Source organism: Dipodomys spectabilis, unplaced genomic scaffold (genome assembly GCF_019054845.1).
Source record: "Dipodomys spectabilis isolate Male_0828 unplaced genomic scaffold, ASM1905484v1 ptg000210l, whole genome shotgun sequence".
Classification (NCBI taxonomy): domain Eukaryota; kingdom Metazoa; phylum Chordata; class Mammalia; order Rodentia; family Heteromyidae; genus Dipodomys; species Dipodomys spectabilis.
This window is the reverse complement of record NW_024870887.1, coordinates 864,152-883,280: the sequence shown is the minus strand read 5'-3', so window position 1 is coordinate 883,280 and position 19,129 is coordinate 864,152. Positions and strand designations below refer to the sequence as shown.

General features: G+C 38.0%; 1 protein-coding gene across 4 annotated transcripts in view; it reads left to right on the top strand.

Annotated features, from left to right (window-relative positions):
* Nucleotides 1-19,129, top strand: part of Atad2b (ATPase family AAA domain containing 2B) — a 141,213-nt gene that overhangs the window by 109,662 nt on the left and 12,422 nt on the right. For 3 of the 4 annotated variants that reach the window (XM_042696647.1, XM_042696646.1, XM_042696645.1), the window contains exons 23-25: nucleotides 12,119-12,241; nucleotides 14,251-14,388; nucleotides 18,105-18,788. In XM_042696647.1, the coding sequence (XP_042552581.1) occupies nucleotides 12,119-12,241; nucleotides 14,251-14,388; nucleotides 18,105-18,788 (945 nt within the window). The remainder of the gene's footprint in view (nucleotides 1-12,118; nucleotides 12,242-14,250; nucleotides 14,389-18,104; nucleotides 18,789-19,129) is intronic. The other variant, XM_042696648.1, reaches the window with a different exon arrangement.

Here is a 19,129-nt window from a genome sequence, read left to right as displayed (position 1 = left end):
AGTAGCTAGGATTACAGGCATGAAACACCGGTGCTGGGTTTCAAATTATAATTTTTTCTTCAAATTTAAGAAGTTGTACAAAAGATTGTCATTCAACAAAGTAGTTTATGAAACAGTTCCTCTTGATATCTGGTTGTTTGGGGATAATGCTGTTCCTTTTTGTCAAGGCCTGCTTAGACTCCATTTCTCCTATTCATGGCTCCTACTGTAGTTGGGGAATAGAGATGAACTACCACACCCAGTATTTTTGTGGAGGATAGGCAGGCAGGCAGGCACTGTTTTGGTTAAGTCATACCCTTAACCCTTTTCTAAATTTTATTTTTTATTTCTTTTGTTGGTCATGGGGCCTGAACTCTGGGCCACTGTCCCTAAGCTCTTCAGCTCAAGGTGAGCACCCTACCACTTGAACCATTGTGCCATTTCTGATTTTCTGGTGGTTAATTGGACATATGAGTTTCATGCACTTTCCTGCCCGGGCTGGCTTTGAACTCTGATCCTCAGATCTCAGCCTCCTGAGTAGCTAGGATTACAGGCATGAAACACCGGTGCTGGGTTTCAAATTATAATTTTTTCTTCAAATTTAAGTAGTTGTACAAAAGATTGTCATTCAACAAAGTAGTTTATGAAACAGTTCCTCTTGATATCTGGTTGTTTGGGGATAATGCTGTTCCTTTTTGTCAAGGCCTGCTTAGACTCCATTTCTCCTATTCATGGCTCCTACTGTAGTTGGGGAATAGAGATGAACTACCACACCCAGTATTTTTGTGGAGGAGATGGGTTCTTAATGAGCTGTTTTTCTCAGGCTAGCCTGGAACTTCAGTCTTCCTTATCTACATTCGGGCTATATTAAATTCTTTTGTGTAGAGCATCTGTTCTGAAGCTGTGGGTATCTTAATATTATTCTACTCTATATGCTATTGTCCCAACTGTTGTCATTGACCTCCAGGGAAGACCACCAAGAACATTTGTAGGTATACAAGATGAGTTTATTGTAAGCAAGGATGATTTTATTGTAATAAGAAAGAATGTGCATCATGGAATCACACAGAATTTGGGCTTGTATTAAATAATCTTTGGAAAAGTGTAAGAGGTAGAATTTTGTAATAAACTGGATTCTGTTAAGAAGTAGGATAGCTGGGCACTGGTGGCTCACACCTGCAATCCTAGCTACCCAGGAGGCGGAGATCTGAGGATCATGGTGCAAAGCCAGCCCAGGCAGGAAAGTCCATGAGACTCTTATCTCCAATTAACCACAAGAAAACCAGAAATGACACTGTGGCTCAAGTGGTAGAGTGCTCACCTTGAGCTGAAGAGCTCAGGGACAGCACCCAGGCCCAAAGTTCAAGACCAGGACCAACCAAAAAAAAAAAAAAGTAAGATAGTTTTTTTTTAAGATAATTTTTTAGATTGGTGTTTTTAAAAATATATTTTATTATAATTAAGGTGTTGTACAGAGGGGCTAGCAAATAGTATGGAGGGGTTAGGAAATACATTGGGTAATGAGTACACAGTGAATTTTGAATTTGTGGTAACCCAGGATAGAAAAGGTTTATCTTGGGCTGGGAAGATGGCTCAGTGGTAGAGTGCTTGCCTTGCATGCCTGAGGCCCTGGGTTCGATTCCTCAGCACCACATAAGCAAAAAGAAAAAAGCCGGAAGTGGCGCTGTGGCTCAAGTGGTAGAGCGCTAGCCTTGAGCTGAAGAGCTGAGGGACAGTGCCCGGGCTCAGAGTTCAGGCCCCACCACTGGACCCAAAAAAAGAAAAAGAAAAGAAAAGGTTTATCTTTCTTTTGTTTCTTTTGGGGAGGGGCAGTGGAGGGAGGCAGAACTGGTATGTGAACTCAGAGCAATAACCTTAAAAATAACATATTATGATAATGTATCAATATTTTTAGTTTGATCCTTTGTTATAAACATTGGTAAGTTGTTTGCTTCTTTGTTTATTGACTATATTAGTTACAATTGTGAGATTCATTATTTCATCTCCAGATATGTTTACATCATAGTCCAATCAACGTTACCCTTCCTAACATATCCCTCTCTGACATACTCCTCCCTAACATATTCCTTCCCCTTTCCAAGAAATAGATAACTATTTTTTTTTGGGGGGGGGGGGGGTTCCAGTCGTGGGCCCTGAACTCTGGGCCTGGGCGCTGTCCCTAAGCTCTTCAGCACGTTCTACCACTTGAGCCACAGCGCCACTTCCAGCTTTTTTCTTTTTGCTTATGTGGTGCTGAGGAATCGAACCCAGGGTCTCAGGCATGCAAGGCAAGTACTCTACCACTGAGCCACCTTCCCAGCCCAGATAACTATTTTTATAGAGACATAGTTTTATGTATATCTCTATTTTCTTAGAATAAATTTCTTAAAATGAAATTTCTGGATCAAGCGCTATATATTTTTAAGGGTCTTAATCTGTAATATTAAATTTTTCTTTGAGAGCAATTTTTGAAGAAAACCTCATTCCAGCACCTTCGTGAGGATAACTGCTAGCCAGTGTAGCAGTTTTATTTGAGTGCTTTAGTACAATGTATGTCCTCCTGTGGTAGAGTAGGTGGTGAGCTGTAAGCTAGATGTCAGCCTCATTTACTTCATTTCCTTGATCATTATATGGGGTCCTGAGGACGGTTTGCATGAGTGCCTATATGGTATTTTAAATAGTATATGGTAGATCTTGTGTGCTGATGCCATTGGCTGTTAGTTTTCCAGAGACTTCTGGTGTTGGTTCTGTGGTATGGTAGTGGGAATATAGGCTTTGTAATTAGACTTAGGCTTTAATCCCATTATTTATTTCCTAGTTCTTTAACTTTGATCAAGTTAAGTTCTCCACATTTTAGTTTTCTCATCTGTATTCTTTTTTTGAGGTGGTTGTAAAGATTAATAAGGATAACGTTTTAGGTTGAATCTTGTGGAATTGCCATTTTTATATGATCCAACCTAAATATACGATGCCTCTAGCTTATTATGGTCCTTAACATTTAACTATTGGCATTTATTTCCTTGTTATTTTTTAAATTATAAGTTTTTGGTAGGTAACTACGTATTTGCCTTAAAGTGACTACTTACACTTCATACTTATTTCATTCTGGAATCCTACTTTAAATATAATCCTTTTCCTCCTTTTTTTGTGGTATTGGATTTGAACTCAAGGCTTTATACTTATCCAGCATACCTGCTTGGCTGGCACTTTACTATTTGAACCGTGCCTTTCACCTTGCTTTTTGCTGGGTTACTTTTGGAGATGAAACCTCACAGACTTTTCTGAGTTCATTTGGAACTGTAATAATCTGTAATCAACTGTAATCCTGTGTTATAACTGATCTAGGGATTATGAAAATGAATTTAAGTGCTTAGAGGAATCCATTTGAGAAGATCAATGCAGACTTTTTCCCCTAAATAATTAATCATAACTCCATTGATATATATATATATATATATATATATACACACACACACACACACACACACACACATACACACATATACACACACTACTTTTAAGGAAGAAACAGTAGTTTCTGGTTCAATACAAAATAAAATTGTATAATTAAAAAATTTGGCTCTATTTTATACCTAGAGTTAACCTGGTATACTATAACTTCCTCCTTCACTCTTTTAGATTAGTACAAAATGATATAATTCAAAAGCCTTCTTCTAGGTATGTGCAGATTTTTTTTCACATCTTTAGTCAAGAGGGATGTTTTTTTCTTAGCAACAGAATCACTTGTTATATACCAGCAAAACAACCTCAGGGTCTTGTTGTGTAGCAAGTGGAAATTACATGAATGTTATATTACTTTTACAAGTTCCCATGAGCTTACAGTGTTCCATTTTGCAGAACACTTGGCCATTTGAGGGGGGAATAAAACTTAGCATATACATATAAGATATAATCTAGCATTTGGAAACTATCACTGTTGCCTTGAGGTTTACTCAGATTTTCTCCCTTGAGGATAATATGGACAGAAATTAAATATGAAGTTGAAAAGAAAGAAAATGACCAGTATCAGATATTTGATCCTTATAAATCTTACCGGTATATGATATATTAAGGTGGATGGCTCTGCATTCATAGTCTTGTGTGATCTGGATTTTCCTTGCTCCTAAGCCCCCTTTTTTTTTGTTTTTTTGTTTTTTTGGTCAGTCATGGGGCTTGAACTCTGGGCCTGGGCGCTGTCCCTCAACTCTTCAGCTCAAGGCAAGTGCTCTGCCACTTGAGCCTCAGCTCTACTTCTGGCTTTCTAGTGGTTAATTGTCTCACGGACTTTCCTGCCTGAGCTGGTTTTGAACGGTGATCCTCAGATCTCACCCTCCTGAGTAGCTAAGATTACAGGCCACCGGTGCCCAGCCTAAGCCCATTTTTATACCTATCATTATTGGAGTATTTTGCTGAACTTTCACCCCTAATCTTGAATTTTCTTAGAGTCTTCTATTTTGTACACTTGTGTGGGAATAAATACCCCAGATTCACCCAAGCTTTCATAGCTTTATGTGTTTACTCTTAGTAAACACATTTCCAAATTTATTTGCCATAGTTGTATTTTTCTAGGCTTCAATCCAACTCATTCTATTAGTATTTATGAGTGCCATGTTCAATTAATAAGCAAGATGCTTAGAATAAAAAGATGCATATGACATTTTTACTCCTTAAGACAGAAATATCACATATATTGGAGTATCATAGACCATTATTCTACACTATCTAACTATATTGTGGCAAGAATTATTTTATATATGTTTGCATTAATCTACTAGAGTTGCCAAAATAAAATATAACAAACTGGGTGTTCTAAACAGATTTCTCTTGAGACCTCTCTTCTTGGCTTGGGGTGACCCACTTCTCCCTGGAGCCTTTTCTTTGTGCTTGTGCCATTATGTTCAATTTTCTTCTTACAAAGGCACCAATCAAATTGAATTAGAACCTACCTTCATTTTACACAATTACCTGTTTAAGAAGTTTTATTTTGAAGTACAGAGGTTTGAGGCTTTGAAATATAAATTTTAAGGGAATATAATTCAGTCCATAAGTTACATATAATATAGTTCTTACTACCTAGAAATTAATTTTTAGAGATGACAAATATGCCTATCTAATTACTGGTGATTATAGCAACTAAAAAGATAAAGAAGTAATATAGAGGTAGCAATAATGAATAATGTCTTGATGTGGTAGCAAATATTCATAATGTGGTATTATAAGGTCTAAATTAGAGGTTGAGTGTAACACAAAGAAGGTCCTATCTGGAGATGACCAAGACACAATGGATCTGGCATTCTAGGTTAAGAGAAGTAGTGTACAAAGGTATAGGGAGCATATCTGGGGAATAGAGTGTGGATTAGGGGGGTAAGTAAGTACATTTCTACTCACCAAGCACTCATTTATTAATTATTTTTATGTATAAATTACGTTTAAGGACAGAGATTTACAGATGATTAAGACGTGGCCTAACTATGATTTTGGAGTAAGAGAATGATGAGCTGGAGTTGTGAGACTAGTTGAGATTCAATTGCAATAATTGCTACCAAAGTTAAATATAGAAGGCCTGGTGACCAACCAGTTAAATATGCTGACTGAAATCTATAATAACGTCTCAGTTTTTGGTCTGCATAGAGGAATCTGAGTAAGTAAAGCAGTGGAGGACAAACTATGTGTTACATTTGATATACCTGTATAAAATGCAGATCTTTTACGGTAGTACTAGTTATACCATGATGGTTCTAGAGATGAGAAGGAGAGTTTAAGCAAGAGATACAGATAGGAGTCTTTGGTGTGTAGGAGTGGATCCCTTGCTTCCTTTGGATACTGGGGAGAGAGTTGCCCAGGAAATAACATCCTTTAATAAATACCAGAAGACTTTCTTCTTAGGATAGTCCCAATATTACAGTTTCACTATCTTTGTGACTGTATTGCCTCTACTGGAGTTTATGCAATTTTTTAAAAATGGAATTTTATTGAGGTAAAACTCATGTATAAGAAAGTCTATCTTTTGAATGTACGTGATTGTACTGAGTGCCAGTGGTTCATACCTTTAGTAACCTATAGTATTCAAGAGGCTGAGATCCAGACGATCACAATTTGAGGCCAGCCAGGCAGCAAAGTCCAAGAGACTTTATCTTTACAATAACCAGCAAAACGGATGAAGAGAGGAAAGGTGAGCAAATGCAGTAATGATATTCAGTGTGCATATGTGAAAATGGGACCAGGTGTCTTGAGGGGATGGGTGGAGTTGAGAGGCATACAAGGGATCACATTGATCAAGATGCATTGTACTTATAAACTCACACATTGAATTGAAACTCCTTTGTACAACTACTTAGTGATAATACTAATAATTACATAACCAGCAAAAAGGTAGGCTGGGCATGTAATTCTAGTGGCTCCAGTGGTAGAGTGCTGGTGGAGAGAGCAACTCAAGCTCAAACTCCAGTATCAGCAAAAGGATACAAAGCACATATATTGTTTAATTATTAAAATACAATTTTTTGTTTTTGTTTTTTGTTTTTGGTCCGGTCGTGGGGCCTGAACTCTGGGTCTGGGCGCTGTCTCTCAGCTCTTCAGCTCAAGGCTAGCGCTCTACCACTTGAGCCACAGCGCCACTTCCGGCTTTTTTCTTTTTGTTTATGTGGTGCTGAGGAATCGAACCCAGGGCCTCAGGCATTCAAGGCAAGTGCTCTACCACTGAGCCACCTTCCCAGCCCCTTAAAATACAATTTTAAAATGCTTCGTGTGTGTGTGTGTGTGTGTGTGTGTGTGTGTGTGTGTGTGTGTGTGTGTGTGTGTGTGTGTGTGTGTGTGTTCTAGTCTTGGGGCTTGAACTGTGTGTGTGTGTGTGTGTGTGTGTGTGTGTGTGTGTGTGTGTGTGTGTGTGTGTGTTCTAGTCTTGGGGCTTGAACTCTGTCCCTAGGCTTTTTTGCTCAAGGTTAATGCTGTACCACTCTAACCACAGCTCCACTTCTTGGTTATAAGAGTCTCAGGGAGTTGTCTGCTTGGGCTGGCCTTGAACCATTCTTTTTTTGTTTGAGGCTAGAACCTTACCACTTGTGCAACATGTTCAGTCTACCTGTTTGCCGGCTCCTTGAAGATAAAAGTCAGATTTTTCTGCCTGGGCTTGCTTCTAACTGTAATCCCCAGATCTCAGCCTCCTGAATAGCTAAGATTACAGGTGTGAGCCACTGGTACTTGGCATATGGATTGTTGTTTTTCTTTTCTCCACTAACATTACTTTTTCTCTTTATTCAGGATTATGTTTTCTCTTTTCATTCAGGATGAGGATGTTCATTCTGGTTTTTTTTTTTTTTAATAGTGGCTAAAATTAGAAGCAACTTAAAAAAATTCCAGAAAGATAGATAAGTTTTGAAAAATTTCGATATATCCTACTTTGGATTGTTGCACTGCCATTAAAATTTGGTTTTCACACCATGTAGGAAATGAACTATGCAACTTGTGGGCAGGGATGGGAAGGGAAAACTGGGGGAAAGTGAAGGAAGAGGTGACATTGTCATTGTCCAAAAGAGAAATGTACTAATTGACTGACTTCTTTCTTTGGGGGGGCGTGGGGGGGTCCTGGTCGTGGGGCCTTAACTCTGGGCCTGGGCGCTGTCCCTCAGCTCTTCAGCTCAAGGCTAGCGCTCTACCACTTGAGCCACAGCACCACTTCCGGCTTTTTTTCTTTTTTGCTTATGTGGTGCTGAGGAATCGAACCCAGGGCCTCATGTATGCAAGGCAAGTGCTCTACCACTGAGTCACTTTCCCAGCCCCTCATTGCCTGACTTCTGAAATGGTAACTCCTCTGTACAACTCCTTAATAATAACAAAACTATATTAAAGTATTTAAAAGTACTGGGAGACCTCTGCTTTTGTATGGAATGTAGAATAAGAAGGACTAGATTTATCCTCTTGCTTGAACAGAAAAAAAATAAAGACATAAGAGCTAAGACTTCAAGGGGCCTCAGTGGCTGGAGATCTTATGTGGGTGATGTTGTGACATATCACAACTAGTTGGATGCTGGTGACTTATGTCTGTAATTCTGGTTATTCAGGAGGCTGAGATCTGAGGATCGTGGTTCAAAAGCAGCCTAGGCCGGTGAGATTCTTATCTCCAATAAACTACTCAAAAAAGCTGCAAGTGGCACTGTAACTCAAGTGGTAAAGAACTAGCCTTGAGCACAAAAGCTCAGGGACAGTGCCCAGACACTGGTTTAACTCCCAGGACAGACTCACATACACAGACACACACACACAGCCACAGCCACCCCCCCCCCCCCAGTATGTGCATTTTTTGTTTGTTTTGTCAGTTGTGGGGCTGAACTCTGGGCCTGGGCGCTGTCCCTCAGCTCTTCAGCTCAAGGCTAGCACTCTACCACTTGAGCCACAGTGCCACTTCAAGCTTTTTCTGCTTATGTGATGCTGAGGAATTGAACCCAGGGCCTCATGCATATGAGGCAAGCACTCTACCCCTGAGCCATCTTCCTAGCCCAGTATATACAGTTTTTATGTCTATTATACCTCTTATACATCAAAGAGTCTATTTAAAAAACAAAAAGCAAAATCCTAGCTGGTGGCTCATTCCTGTAATCTTAGCTTTTTGGGAGATTGAGATATGGATGGTTGAGGTTTGAGCTCAAGGAAGGCAGAAAATCTCAATCTCTAGAATTTTAAAAGTTTCTGAAACAGCCAACAATAAGCAGGGCTGGAGGCAAATAGCTCAAATGACAGAATGCCAGCTAACAAGCAAGCCAAACAAGCAGGAGACCCTCTGTTAAAACCTCAGTACTACCAAACAAAAATAAAAACAAACCTCCACTATATTGGAAATGAACTTTACAACTTTGGATGGGGGAGTGAGGAAGGTCGGGGAGGAAGGGATAGTGGGAGAACAGCAAAGGAGGGGTAACAATGCTGGACAAGAAATGCACACATTGCCTTACTCATGTAACTGTAACCCCTCTGTACAGCATCTTTGCAATAAAATAATATTTTTTAAAAAAGAAAAACCATAGGATGTTTTAATATGTTAACAGTAAATGCAGATTACAAAATAATTGTAGTTCTTTAGTCATAAGGAAAATTGTTGAGATCTATATTTATGTGCTCTCATGGTATCTTCTATATTATATTACTGTTATGCTAGAGTTTTGGAATATTAGATATGGATATTGTACTAGAGTTTTTAACTTTAATCTGTTGAAATTAAGTAATCATAGCGTAGTAGGTATATCAGTTGTTCTGTCCAGCCTGCTGACCTAGGTTTTTTGTTGTTATTGTTGTTGTTATCATAAAGGTTTTATACAGAGAGGTATCATAAGTCAGGTGAAGACTACATTTCTTTTTGGTCTCTGTCACCCTTCCCTTACTCTCTTAAGTTTTTCCTCTTGTCCCCACCCACAAGTTGTATAGTTCATTTTCAACATAGCGTCTAGTGTGTACCACTGCTACATTTGTTCATCCTTTGTTCATCCTTTGTCCCTTCCATTCCATTGGGATATTGTCATCTCAAAACTAGAATGCTTGAAACTAAACTCCTTAATTTCTAGCTTGTTTTCTTCTTCCTTTTTCATTCTCTGGGTGATACTTTATATTGCCATTGTTTTACTTTTTTATCTTTCTTTCCTTTTTCTCTTTTTATTCCTCTCTTTATTAATGTATATTAACCCATGTTTTTGTGCAAGAAGCTAGAAAATTGTCTTTGATATTTACTATTTCTCTTCATGTGCTTTATCACCAATTCCTGTGATTGAGAGCCCATTTCCATTCTGTAATCTCTTCCTCTCATCACCCCACCAGTACCCCAATCCAAGCCACTATCCTCTGTCACTTCGCAAAAGCCTAGTGATTGTGCTCCTGGGTTTTTTTTTAATTCCTTTCAATCCAATCTTCAGATAACATTCTGAGTGAACTTTTGTGCTACCTCTTTGTACATCTATTCATTGCTTATAGGATAAAATCTAAAATCCTTTCAAGAAGGTCTGGTTCCTGTTTGCCTGTTCTTTATTGTTTTTTTTTTTTTTTTTTTTTGCCTCTTCTTTATTGTGTTCTCACCACAGAGCAGGTCATTTCCTGACCTCTTTGCTCTTTTAACCTTGGATTTTCTCATAGAGTTTTGCCTTAACTTGCAGTGGTTCTCTTTCTATTCCAAAGCATGTTCATGTGTCTCCTGAAAGTACCTCTACTTCAGGTATGTTTTTCCTTACTTGCCCATTGAAAATTGGCATACACACTAGAACCACATAGTTTTCTTCATAGCTGTTATTAGGGGTGGCAGTTAAAGAAACTATTTGTTTAATACCAATTTCCTATTTTGTCTTGAGTACTTGACAGTTGGTACCATGCCTGGGGTTTTGGTTTTACTGCTGAGTGTCTATCTTTTGGCTTTTCCTAGTATAGCTAACAATCAATGTTTCCTAGTATAACTAACTATATATAAAATCAGAGGACATATATTAGTGGTTGCTTTTTGAGTGATTTTTTTTTTCTGATCCTCAGGGCCTAGGCATTGTCCCTGAGCTTTTGTGTTCAAAGCTAGCGCTCTATCACTTGAGCCACAGCTCCACTTCTGCCTTTTTTGTGGTTAATTGGAGAATCTCAAGGAATTTCTTGCCTGAGCTGATTTCAAACTGCAATCCCAGATTTCAGACTCTGAGTAGCTAGGATTACAAGCATGTGCCATGGGCACCTGACTGTAAACGTCTTTTATAAGATTCTGAAATGAAATATTAAACTTCCTAATCAAAAAGTTATAAGTAAAACACATTTCTCTTACATTTTATGTCTTTACTAGAGTGAATAAAAGTAGATGTTATTTTTTTACTTTGTATTCTTGTTCTCAATACTATTACAAAAATCACTTCGGTATATTTGTTTGCCTTTTGTATCTATTGAGTCACATGAGCGAGACTTTTGGGCTTTATGGGAGCAGAGGCTTTTTTAGAAGTATTCTTAGATAGGGTTTACCTAGGGCAACATTTGTGTTTCTCTGCTGCATCTGCTAACCACTTAATACCTACCATCTTGCATATTTTAGCTTGAGGAGTCTTCTGTATTTATCTGGTACCTTTTAATGCCTTCTTTACTCAGATATGATGTATTCTTTAGAACAGTTTTGACCAGTTTTTAACTTAGGGAAGAGATGAATATTTTCTGACTTTTTGGGGTGGGTGGGTGGGTTGTGGGGGTTGAACTCTGGGCCTGGATGTTGTCCCTTAGCTCTTCAGCTCAAGGCAAGCACTCTACCATTTGAGCCACAGTGCCACTTCCAGTTTTCTGGTGGTAATTGGAGATAAGAGTCTCAAGGACTTTCCTGCCCTGGCTGGCTTTGAACAGTGATTCTTAGATCTCAGCCTCCTGAGTAGCCAGGATTATAGGCATAAGCCACCAGCACCCAGCTTTTTTGACTTTTTGTTTGTGTTTTAACTGGTTCTGGGCCTTGTGATTGGCTGGTGCTCTACCACTTGAGTCATGCCTTTTTGATGTTAAACAGTAAACAGTAGTGACCAAGAACTCAGTGATTACACACACTATACTGGAGGGATTTCATTTTTAATTCATCTTTATGAAGCTTTAGAATTCATTCCTTGTGTTTAAAGGGAATGTTTAATTGAAAAATAAACATTTGTGTCCACTTGAGTCATGCCTCCAGTCCTACATTTTGATGCTTAAATGGAGATGAGTCTTGCAGATTTTCTACCTAGGCTAGCTTTAAACTGTGATCTTCCTGGTCTCAGACATCTGAGTGGTTAGGAGTACAAGAATGAGCCACTGGTGCCTGACTTGAGATTTTCTGAACTCATGCTATGTATCTGTGGCAACTCTGGGGATGGGCCTATAGTGAATAGCCTCAATTTTTAAGTTTTTATTGCATAAAACTATGGTTTTTATTTTTACAAATTTAAGATAAAGCTGTATGTTTGAAGTAATGATTTAATAAGTCTAGTACTATGCGATGCTAAAATCCTAAGTTTTCAGAGAATTAACTTGATTGAGTAGCTTATATATTTTTACCCATCATTGAATAGCTTATATTTTCTAGCTATACCTAAATGACCCTTTTCTTACCTAATAATGCTTATTACAATTTTATTTACGTGTATCTCTAGTAAATTTATGGTAATTTTCTTAACAGATAAAATAATTAGGCACAGGGCTTGTACCCTGAAGGACACTGCACATGCTATCATTGCAGCTGAATTGGATCCAGAATTTAATAAACTCTGTGAAGAAATCAAGGAAGCAAGAATAAAAAGAGGTAATTATAGAAATAGACTTGCTGGAGAAGCCATGTTTACTCATTTCACACCGAGTCATTTAATGATGTTTAATAGTATTATAAAAATGTGTTTTGAGACATAACCTTTATTTATGGTGTACTGGGTAGTGACCATATGTAATGAACATATATAATGCCTTAAATTTTTATGATTTCTTGATGAGTAAATTCAAATTCCTTTCTTTCATTTGAAGCTATGTAATACAGCATTGTTGATTTTATCAACTTGCTGTGCCATAGAATACTAGAACTTATTCCTCCTATCTGGTACTAACAGTGTATCCATTAATTTTTGTAAATTCTCAAAGATATTTTCAAACTGTCATCTTGAAATTTTTAGTACAGTAATATATATTAAAAACAAACTGTTTCTTCTTGGAGGTGCTCAAGTGGTAGAACACCAAACTTGAGCAAACAAGCAAGTCAAACACAAGGCCCTGAATTCAGGCCACAGTACCAACACAAGGAGGGGGAAAATATAGTGTTTCCTAATGAAATGAAATTTCCTTTACAGAAGTATAGGTCATTTTTTGGTCATTTTATTTCTATTAAAAGATTTGGATAAGCAGGGCATTGGTGGCTCACACCTTATAATCCTAGTTACTCTAGAGGCTGAGATCTAGGTTCAAAGCCAGCCCAGGCAGGAAAGTCTGTGAGACTCTTAGCTCCATTTAACCACAAGAAAACTAGAAGTGACACTGTGGCTCAAAATAGTATAGCCTTGAGCAAAGGAGCTAAGGGACAGCTCTCAGGCGCCATGACTGGGGGAAAAAATATATTTAGATAATTGTTTTCATATCTGAACAGATTTTTGTTTTCAAGAAGCCAGGTGTGATGGTGCATGTCTGTAATCCGTTTATTCAGGAGATAGAGGTAGGAGGATCTCAGGTTTGAGGACAGACCTGTTTGTATATGTTAAGGAGATCTTATTTCAAAAATAAAACAAAAACAATGCCAAGAGGACATGGCTTAAGCTGAAATGTGTTTGTCTAGGGTACACAAGGCCCAGGATTCAATCTCCAATACTGATACAATCATGAACACTTTTTTTCCCCCTCCCTATTGAAGCTATGGGCAATTTTATTGTTAGAAATATAACAATTAGCAAGTATAGTTTGTTTGATTTATAATCATGTCCTTGAGGAACTTGAACTATAGCAAGGGAGAGAGAAATGTTGTTTGTTTTTTAAGTTGCCAAGTGCTCTTGGCTGTCCTTGAGCTCTTTTTGCTCAAGGCTAGTGCTCTACCACTTGAGCCACAGCTCCACTCCTGGCTTTTTGGTGGTTGGTTAATTGAAGATAAAAGTCTCTCAGACTTTCCTGCTCCAGCTGGTTTCAAACTGCAGTCCTCAGATGTCAACCTCTTGAATGGCTAGGATTGTAGCATGTGCCTCTGGCACTCAGCTAACATACAGTCTTCTTCCATGATCATAGTATGAAATGTATCTCATTGTGCATTGACTAAGAGTGGATGTTAAGTGTGTCCATGGCCTACTGTTTTATGATTTTCTTTTTTTTTTTTTAAATTTAATTTAATTTTATTTGTGAACATACTGTACAGAGGGGTTACAATTACATGGGCAGGATAATGCGTACATTTCTTACCAAGCATTGCAGCCTCCTCCTTTGGTTTACCCTTCACCCTTCACTTTCCTTCCCAGCCTCCCCCCTCCCCCCCAATCCCAATCCTTCTCCTTCCCCCCCTTCCCCCCCCCCCCCCCCCCGACGTTGTAAAGCTCATTTTGGACATGTTAACTTGTACTTCTCATTGTTGCAACAGGTCCACCTGTATTGTTTTATGATTTTCTGTCTAGTGTCTGCCCCATCTTAAAACAAAAGACACTTTCCATCAGAATCATACATTTTTCAAGTATAATTAATCACTTAAAACTCGAGTTTTGTATGTCAGACCTTTTTTTAAAATTTTAACCTTGTTGCTTTCTGTAGCTGAGAATATTTAAATAGGTATTGCTTATCTGCTGTTTGCAGGCTTATCGGTAACAGCTGAACAAATAAATCCTCATGGTACTGGAGCTCGGAAGACAGAAACTAGAGTTGAAGAGGCATTTCGACACAAACAAAGAAATCCAATGGATGTCTGGCACAATTCTGCAAATAAATGTGCATGTGAGTAATTGAGATCATGTTATCCAGTGGTGGGAACAATTGAAAAAGATGCAGATTTGTTAGGAATTGGATTCACCAACCAAAATGCTATAGTTTTTTCCATAGCTTCTTTAATCTTTCTTTCTAGAGATGAAGAGCTTGTGGGGTAAAATGCCAACTCAGAAATGTATTTCTTTAAACTCATTCACTATTTTCATCATTTGAACTGGATTAGAATATTTTTAATGTTAAACTTGGTTTAACATTAGGTTGGAGATGTGGAGGCAGCAGACTTTTTACCACTCTGTCCTCATTCCTCACCCTTTTGTTGTACTCTACAGGATGTTCTCTTTATAGTGAGAAATGGGACTTTGTCATATGGATAAAGCAGAAGGTTGGGTCTTTGAGAGTATTTTGTGCTGAGCTTGAGAAATCAAAACAGCCTTCTTCATTTGTCTAGTTTTCTATAATACATATAGAGGAAAATTTAACATTCTAGATTTTCTTCATGAAAACATTTGTGTTGGTCTATAATATTCCTAAAAGACAAAGGCTAATAAACCCAGCGTCTTCCTAACATAGTCTTTCTGTTTCACTCAAGATACCCTACCTTGGGAGATACATATATTCACATTTCAGGAACCTGTGATATGAAGATGGTAATGTTGTTCTGTCAATAAAGCTGGCTCTCTTTCTTTTGCTGGCCATGGGGCTTAAACTCAGGGACTAGATGCTATCCCTGAGCCTCTGTGCTCTATCACTTGAATCACAGTGCCACTGCCAGCTTTTCCTGAGTAGTTTATTATATATAAGAGTATCACAGACTTTTCTTCTCAGGCTGGCTTTGAAGTGTAATCCTCAGGTCTCAGCTTCCTGAGTCGCTAGGATTACAGGTATGAACCACCAGCTCTTTTACAAATGGCATTGACTTTTTTTTTTTTTTTGGTCGGTCGTGGGGCTTGAACTTTGGGCCTGGGCGCTGTCCCTCAGCTCTTCAGCTCAAGGGGAGCGCTCTACCACTTGAGCTACAGCGCCACTTCCGGTTTCCTGGTGGTTTATTGGAGATAGGAGTCTCACGGTCTCTCCTGCCCGGGCTGGCTTTGAACCGCGATCCTCAGATCTCAGCCTCCTGAGTAGCTAGGATTACAGGCGTGAGCCACTAGCGCCCGGCTGGCATTGACTTTTAATAAGTGAGTCATACTCACTTTTTAAAGCTTCTGTCTTGATATGTGACATTCATATAGAAAAGTTTGAGAAAGACTTACCGTTTTTGAAACTATTTGCCCTAGTTATAACTTAACCTGGATTATGTAATGACACAACCTGATTCAAACTGTGGAATCTTTGCATCTGATATAAATATCTATTAATGATAATCCATTGAATATTCACTTTAGCATGTTAAATTCCTTAAATATTAAAAAATTTAATATATTTAAATATATAAATGAGTTTTGTTTTTCCTTACCAGTAGGTGGCATATGTGACACACTGTCTGTTTTAGGTTTTCTTAAGTCATAAATGCAAATATCCTACAAGGACAGTTGCTTTCTTAATGCCTTGGTTTTATAAACCTGAGCTTGGAAACCAGTTCACTCTAAAGATTGTTCCTAAAAATGGACTTTTCTAGTACCCTTGATAAAAAAATAAAGTGGTATGTTAAGGGTTGGATTCACAAATACATATACTCCCACTGAGTACCAGGTACTCTAAAGGTACTGCAGACTCAAACAAAAATCTCTTTCTGTGGAGCTTATACAATCAGCTTTTCTTATTCTGTAAACATTTTGTTAACCATTAGGTTGTAAAGAAATGAGCTTCTTCTCATTGGAGGAGAGGTCACTCTCTTCCTGTAGAGTTCCATGATTTAGGAAAGGGAGGGAGAACTCTTGTGCTTTTGGTTACATGGCTGAAAATGAAGAAAGATTGCAGTTGTCAGGAATAGTTTTGCATATAGTAAGAAACCTAGCAGCTCCACCTTTTTGGAGTCAGATGAATACCTTTTTTAATGTTGAGTCTATTTTGCATATAGTTAATGGGATGATTACAGATGCCTGCAGCTGAGCCTCTGTGTTGTGTGCCTGCTTTCACAGCAGATATTTGCAGAATTTTTTTTCATGAAAGTTAACCTGATAGCTATAAATTATAAACATAAAAATGAAGGAAAAATAATGGAAAGATAATTCTAATGCCATTGGTTTTTTTTAAATTAAATAGTTGTACAAAAGATTTTTTTTTTTGTCAGTCATGGGGCTTGAACTCTGGGCTTGGGTGCTGTCCTTGCGCTCTTCAGCTCAAGGCGAGCTGGCTACCACTTGAGCCACAGTGCCACTTCCGGTTTTCTAGTGGTTTATTGGAGATAAGAGTCTCATGAACTTCCCTGCCCAGGCTGGCTTTGAACCGTGATTCTCAGACCTCAGCCTTCTGAGTAGCTAGGATTATAGGTGTGAGCCACTGGTGCCCAGCACAAAAGATTTTCAATTCCAGCAGTCAGGTTATAAGTACAATGTATTTGATCAGTGTCATCCTTCCATTGTTCTTCCCATCATTCCCCATCCCATGCTTAACCTCAAGTACCACTAAATTTTGTAGGAAAAATATACCAGGTGACCAAATAACTTGAATTTTGGAAATGATTCCAGGAATCCTCAGTAACTCTACTCTTAGATAAGAAAGAATTAATTTTGAGCATATGTATTACTCCATATAAATTTGCTGGTGTATTTACAGAGTTTCGTAAGTTTTTAAAAGTGAAGAATGAAAGCAGTGTGTGAATATATTATATACTATATACACTGTAGACTATAAAGTCATATTAAACATGTGAAGGAGATTTAAAATTCCTTGATATATCTTTGCACTTGGGAACTTCTGCTGTGGATTTATAGGGCTATAATTTCTATCATGAGTATTTTCTGTACAGCTTTTGTAGGTCTTTTTCACATAACTGACCAAATAACTATTTTCTTAATGTTGTTGCTGCTTTAACAGCAGAGAACTTGGTTTTCTTTCATATTCTCAGATAACTTTGCAGTAACTTGATGCTGCTAGGTGAACTGTTTGTGCAGGAGGAACTAACAGTTGGCTAACCAAAGTGACCCTACATGATTATACATATTATTGGTGATTCCCTTTTCTGAAAGGAAAGATAATTGAGATTTCTTTGTTGAGATACCTGTAATTATTCTACCATGCATTATTGGCTTCTGTATTTGTTTGTTTTCATATTGTGGTGACAAGATATACACCTTCCTGGGGAAAATTAAGAACTATGTCTAACTTTCTAATCAGCCTGATAATATGGCCATTTCTTAAATGTATATATTATGCAGTTGACCACTGGTGTTAAAAATGAAGCACATATAAAGTAAAACATATGGTACCAGAAAAGATTATATGAGATAATTTTTTAATTAATTTTTTATTGTGAAAATACCGTACAGAGGGGTTACAATTACATGAGCATGGTAATGAGTACATTTCTTATCAAGCATTGTGGCCTTCTCCTTTGTTCCCCTTACCATCCGAGATAATTTTTTTTTTTTAAATTCTATTTTGTAGATTTCATATCCATTTTACTTGTAGATTGTTAAAATTAGTCAGCATGGATATCAAGAGCTAAGAATTTTTGTTTGTATGTTAGATCATTATGAGTTTGCTTTGAGTCCTCTTTAGATATGTCTAACAAGAATTTTACTCCAAGTTCTACATATCTTTACCCCCTCCTCATGAAACAGTTCGAGTTCGGCGAAAGTCAAGGCGACGATCACAGTGGGGTAAAGGAATTATTAAGAAAAGGAAAGTCAATAATTTAAAAAAAGATGAAGAGGACACCAAGTTTGCAGACTATGAGAATCATACAGAGGACAGAAAATTGCTGGAGAATGGTGAGTTTGAGGTAAGCACTGACTGCCATGAGGAAAATGGAGAAGAGACTGGAGACTTGTCTATGACTAATGACGAATCTTCATGTGACATCATGGACATGGACCAAGGGCAGAGGCTAAACAGTGGAACAGGTACAAAAGAGAACTTTGCATCTACTGAAGAAGAAAGTTCAAATGAATCTTTACTTGTCCACAACAGCAGTTCTCTCAATCCAGAACAGTTATCTAGAAAGGAGCCTTTCCTTAAAGGCAACTGTCTGAATGGTGACGCCTCCGCTGATAGCTTTGAAGGAATACCAGCTCTAGAGTGTCAGAATGGCAAAGCTGAAGGGACTCCTCTCTCTGGTAGTAGAGAAAAATCTAATTCTGAACAAAAGATTCTCATGGAAGAACAGCCAAAAGAGAAATCAGAAACTTCTAATGAAAATCATGAAGATGATTCTGAGAAACTAGCCACACTGGAATGCAGCAATAATGAGAAGTTAGAGCCTGGCCTGGATGTGGAGGTTAAAGATACAGAACTGGATAAAGAAGGTAGAGCTACACTTTAAAACACTTTTTGGAAGTTTAAATTCCAGAGTTCATTACTTATTTTTATCTGACTCACAAGTAATTATATTGGGTAATTGTATTGCTCTGAGAATCTGTTAATGTTTTCATCCTTTTCCATATAAAAGTATGCGTATATACTAGGCTTTGCTAGTGGTTTCAGAGATGTTTGGTCTACTTTCCTGGCTGCTCTTATGCTTCCTATCTGATTATCACTCTCATTCTAGGGGATATATAAGTAAAAGCCGAGTAAAATCAGCAGGAGGAAAGAAGATAGAACTCCAAAAAGAATTTTTAGAATGAGATGTGGGTAGGCAGAGAAGACT